The sequence below is a fragment of the Lupinus angustifolius genome, chromosome LG09 (genome assembly GCF_001865875.1).
Source record: "Lupinus angustifolius cultivar Tanjil chromosome LG09, LupAngTanjil_v1.0, whole genome shotgun sequence".
Classification (NCBI taxonomy): domain Eukaryota; kingdom Viridiplantae; phylum Streptophyta; class Magnoliopsida; order Fabales; family Fabaceae; genus Lupinus; species Lupinus angustifolius.
In genome coordinates, this window is record NC_032017.1 from 9,119,621 (window position 1) to 9,125,729 (window position 6,109).

Genomic DNA, 6,109 nt, shown 5'->3' on the forward strand with positions numbered 1-6,109 from the left:
AAATCATTGGATTTTCCTAAAAATAATGACTAGAATGAGTAGTAAGTTTAAAAAGCTTACTCTTAGGGTTAGTTTGGGAGTTGGATTTTGGAGGGGAATGAAGGGAAAGAAAAGGCTTAGGAGGCATAAAATACATTTGTGAGATGACTCCGGAGTCTTCCCTTTCCCTTCCTTCCTCTCCAAAATTCAATTCCCAAACTAACCCTTAGAGTAAGTGCATCCCTCCCCAACTTAAAATATGTACTCATTACAAAACCTTCTCTAATCTGGAATTTGTCCCCATGAGAACTCTTGCTATATTTATGCAATATTTATATACACACTCTAGAAAGTTTTGATTAATAAGCGGTAAAAAATTATACACAATTTTTATATTATTTAAAATTCATTAATATTATTTAGATTTAAAAGTAAAAATAATCGAGATGAATAATAAATGATACAATAATAGTGAACAAATCTCCTACAATAATCATTATATAATTTTTTTCCTTTTTTTATAGGATACTTTACTTTTTATAGATTATTATTGTAACATCTATCATTTAATTTTAATCCTTATTTACTTCTCAAAAAAAGAAATACAAATGAATGAGAAATAATATACTGATTATATATGAATGGAACAAATTTTAATAGATTAGTTAGAAATTTGTGGAGCTTAAGTATTACTAACCTAACCACTTATTTTGTACCAAACTAGTTGTTGACGGTGGAGAATTTCCTTCTTCTTAGAATTCAGTTAACTTCACTGTCACTTGTTATGTTTCCGTTTTTCATTCATTAAATTTCACCAAACATCACAATTTTTTTGTTACTGTCATGTAAAACACAACCGCTTCCTTTTTCTATTGGGAACTTGCTTTTTCTCTTTGATTTCATAGGTAACACTTTATATACCCTTTCATTTTTTCATCTTTCATATTTTATTGTGGAAAAGATCTATAATTTGTTTCTGGGTTTGGCTGAATTTCGCTTCTGGAATATGGGTTTTTGCCATTTTTCACATATCTTGATTTAATATACACATAAGGCGACCCGGGACAGGTGGCTCCCACTTAATATACACATATGGGTTTTTGCCATTATGCTTGACTTACATGTTGTACTTTTTGTATTTGTGCAAACCCATCTTCTAAACTCTGGAATATTAGTGATTAACATGGGTTAATAATAGCTTGAGATATTATTAGTAATAGAGTATTGGCAAAGATAAAATACAATCAGCATCCATAATTAGACACTGCTTGAATGCTTGGTAATTGGTTGGTATATTGTGTGTAATCTAAATTAAGGTACATACATAAGTTCTGGTTTAATGTTTTAACTGTTGATGACTAATTCGGAGTTTCTAATATTGGATTACATGTTTGTAGTGGTTATTTTTTGTTACAACACATCTGTACTAGCTTTGAAATTCATTTTATATTCTCTTATGATATTGGATTAAAAGCTCATTAGAATTTCAAACTAGAAAATCTTTGTTTGATATCGTATATATGAAATCAGTTACCTGGAGTTCAGTATCCATTTTGAGATTTTTTTATAAGGAGGTTATTTTTGTGTATGAGGGTGCTTTTTAGTGAAATTCAAGAACTCCTAGAATTTCGATTCCAGTTATCAAGTACCGAGGTGTGCAGTTTGTCTAGTCCGCTAGGATGTTTTATACATAGTGTTTGAAACGACCGGCTTAGTTCTGGTGTGGCTGTGACGAGGTTCTAATTCGATTTTAAATTTTTATTTCTTGTTTGATTAAACTCTAATAAACTTTCTTCTAGTTTAGTTGCCAGAATTGAGCTCTGAAAACTTAATCTGCTGTTGCTGCCTTCCTATATTATACTGAATGTATTTGTGATGATTCTGTATACACGATGCAGATATGATGTGCAAGTCTTGTCTTTATAAAATCATAATATAATGTATCTCATCATTCTCTCTTTTCGCTGAGGTTTATATTATCATTTATAATACCTCAGAAACTATCGGATAAGTTTGCTCGTTCTTATACTGATGACCCCTATAGGTGGCTAGTTATGCTGGTCATGCTTTCCTGGATTTTTAAGTACTGAAGTCCGAGCTGTTATACAATACATGTCCTTTAAATCAATGGTCTGAAACATCTCTGCATTTATCTCCTTACCCTTAATGATGTAGAGCATGTACACGTTCTCTGCCATCCTGTTTTAGATCATTGAGGTGAATGATGATGCTGGTCTTTGGAATTGAACTGAAAAACTGAATTTTGTCGAACTAATGTAGTACAGTTTAGAGTCTGGAGATCATTTTCACCCCAAATGGACGGCTCCTTCTTTATCATTCTGGAACTTGCTAACTATTCTGTTTCAACTTCAAACCTAGATTGTTCCTATCAAAGTATCAATACGGAGCCGATAACCATATGGTAAAAGGCCCTGGTGTCATATAAACCAGAGCTTATTCGGTTAAATCTCTGTAACTAGGCAGTAATTTTATATAGTCAACAATTGATGTGCAAAGCATTGTGCTCCAAAGCAGCTTCTTGATGAATTTTTGCTGTGTCTGTCAGATGTCAAAAAATCATAAAAAATGACGCATTTTAACCACTTGGAGGGTCGGCCATGGATGGATGGAAGGGAAACGGTGGCCCCCTGGCTCCACCCTCCTCCATATATTTTGTTCTTTTTGTATCATCCAACCTACTCTAGCTCTCATGTATATTTTTCTGTGATGTGTTAAACTATTATTCTTTTACAAAAGCTATATAATAACTCATTTTCCAAGGTAGGATATGTAGGAGTGAGTTCAAGCAATGAATTATAAAACAAATTTGTCCCCTTTGGTATTTTTTAGATCCACCCGACTAAATTTATGCTTTGCTTACTAAGTCCTTTTTGTGAAGAAAAAAATATCTTGTGAGTTAGAAAATTTTGAATTGAATTTGAGTTTAACATACAGAGAGCTCAAGATGGATACGACTGACCAAAGAGGCGCGTATGCTCCTATCAGGGATACAGAGCAACCGCAATTAGGAAAATTTGACAAGCCACTTCCATGTTTTGGCTGCGGAATCGGATGGTTCTCGTGAGTTTTTTTATACAGATTAACTCTTTAGCACTTTCTTTAACATGCATAATCTGATGCTTGCTGCTTACATGTTCTCCCCTCCCTTATCTTACCAGTCTTTTGCTAGGATTTGTGTGCCCACTGATGTGGTATTACGCCACAATTCTCTACTTCGGAAATTACTATCATAAAGATCCGAGAGAGCGTGACGGCCTTACTGCTTCTGCGATTTCTGTAAGTGTTTTGCTTAAGAACAGATTTCCATTTCATCCGGCATTTCAGTTGTTAAAATTTCTACCTTGCAAGCTTGTATTGTATTCTTATGGAGTGATTGTACTTTTGTTTTTTCTATTTGCAGGCTCTAGTTTTCACAATTGCTGCACTGATAACAATAATTGTTATTATCTGTTAAGTACAGTTTAAACTAACTTGTCACTAATCAATTAGCTAAGTAAAAAAAAAAAGAACTCATATCTCGTATCGGTCTCCACACGAGAAAGGCGAGGCTGATGTTTGACGGATCGAGCTCGATCAATTGCTTCTAGCCATTGAGAAGAATAGGTACCAATCATATCTATGTGGACATACAGATGCTTCTGTTTTATGTAACTGAGATTTTATCAAAGTAGATTGTTCACTCTGAAGAACATTATGGTGACATTAAAAGAACACCTTATGTTTGGTATTTATGTGTTTTGGGACTTGTAATTAGTTGGTATCACGTGTCTAAAGATGTAAAATTGTATTTGTTTATACATGTATCCTTGTGACTTTATGCCATTGGTTCTTCTTTTCACAAGATTGTTAATTCTCATGACAAAAACAGAACCTTGCAAAGGTGAAAACACAGCAAATCATGAAAGCACACAACCAACCTTATCATACATGAGCAGGACATTAAACCGGAAGAAGTCCCATATAGATTTTAACCGGTTTAATCTATTAAACCGTTTGGTCAGACTGGATGATATCATATATATCATATAATTACAAAATACAAAATACTGGTTTAATCTATTAATGATGAATGAGGGTTGAGACGGGATAGAGTTTCGTGATTAATTTTAGTGCATTTATCCACCTTGTACGAAGTCATTTCCCTAGTTGGTCCGCGGTTGGACTGGCTGGATCATCGGGTCCAGTCCAAATAACACTACACACAACCCAAACTAGAGCATAATTTAAAGATTCAAACTCAAATGTACAAGACTAAGTAGACTGATATGGATTACACTACACCACAAATGGTTCAAATGGAGCAAGAATTTCTAGAGCTGAATGAAAGTTATTATCTCTCTAAGTCTTCATCCAATCATGTTTATAAAATTACCATCAAAGATACTAGAAAACAACTTAATGATTAAGCACATAATCCACTAGTGTGGATTTTTAGGGTAATTAATCATAACTTATGTAACCCAATAACAATATATATGTATACGCCCACCAAATACACTCACTACTAATTTAAGAGAAAATATACATTGAATATTTACATTGTCATTGTAGCATCCGTCATTCATATTTAATCATCACTAACTATCGACTCTTAAATATAACTAATACAAATAAATAATGGATGATATAGTGACTATATATAAAACTTTACGCTCACAATATATAAATATTACACTCATAATTTAATTATCACATAAAATGTCCAACATGAATGGAGATATATACAAATTCAACATTGAGTCTATATACACAGGAATCCAAGTAAGACATAAAATCAACATGCACATTCTAACCAAACATGATATGATGCATGGGTGTGTACATGCTTTAGAGATAATCTATTTTAACTTTATCTTTCATAATAATGCTTGGAATTCAATGATTCCGTAATCATTTTCGTGCAATACATTCCACACAAGTTCCTTGACCAAGTGTGTTAAAAGAGATTTCAACTCCTTTTATGGCCAATAACATAGCCTTTTATGGGTTTGATAGGCTGTTGGATCCAATGGACAACCTGGATGAGATAGTTGGACTTAATTCCAAGAGGCCTAGAGTTGCCCCAATATGGATGGCAGATTATGTCTCTAAATAAATATTTCTCTACAAGTTATTTCTCTTTATTTTAGAAAAGACTATCAATCAAGATGTTGCCAAGTGGATGGCTATCATCATAAGTAGGATTTACTTATTGTATTTAAGACAAAAATGTGCAATTCCCGAGGTTATGAAAAATATCTAGAGCATTGCTCAATTTTCTATTGTTTTCTTTTACAACGTTTCCCTTTTAACCAGCCTTGGTAGAAATACCCTACCAATTTGGTGCTTTCATTATCTCCTTCATGCCTCCAAAGCAAACCTCTCAACCAGCAGAAGATCCTTTGAGCAACATTATGGAGAAACTCTCCTCCATGGAGCTCCATTTTGCTGCAAGACAGGAATTGCTGCATCAGACCATGACTTCAAAACATGAAGAGCTTCAATCTGTAATTTCAGATCTGAAATCACAAATCCAACCAAAACCACCTCCATCTAATCCACCCTCATCGTCACCACCTGGTTTCTCTGCTCCATCCAACCCTCATTTCACTACTCCCACCCACTCATCTTCCACTAATCCATACCCTGATCTTAAACCCCCAAAATTAAACCTACAACCATTTGACAGTTCTGAACCGTTGGATTGGATTTTTCAGGCTGGACAATTTTTCCAGCTTTACCAAATTGCCCCTCATTAATGCATGGATCTCATGTCGTTTTCCATGCACGGGGAAACACTCAGCTGGTATAAGTGGATGTTCCAAAATCATCAGCTCACTAATTGGGAGAGTTTTACTAGCGATTTACAGCAACGATTTGGTCCATCATCCTATGATAACCACCAAGCAGACTTGTTCAAACTTAAGCAGCACACCACAATTACTGACTACCAAAGGCGTTTTGAAAAGCTTTGTAACAAGGTGGCAGGTTTCTCTCCTGACATGATTTTAAATTTTTTTATCTCTGGTCCGAAGACATAAATTAGACGAGAATTAGCTATTTTACAACCTCATTCTGTTAGTCATGCTATGGGACTAGCTAAATTGATTGAGAGTAAATTAGATGTTAT

General features: G+C 34.2%; 1 protein-coding gene across 1 annotated transcript; it reads left to right on the plus strand.

The window, feature by feature from the left end:
* Window positions 707-3,797, plus strand: LOC109356563 (60S ribosomal protein L18a-like protein). Its single transcript, XM_019599946.1, has 4 exons — window positions 707-884; window positions 2,935-3,060; window positions 3,159-3,276; window positions 3,401-3,797. The coding sequence occupies exons 2-4, from the start codon at window positions 2,945-2,947 to the stop codon at window positions 3,452-3,454; spliced, it is 288 nt and encodes a 95-aa protein (XP_019455491.1). The 5' UTR covers window positions 707-884; window positions 2,935-2,944; the 3' UTR covers window positions 3,455-3,797.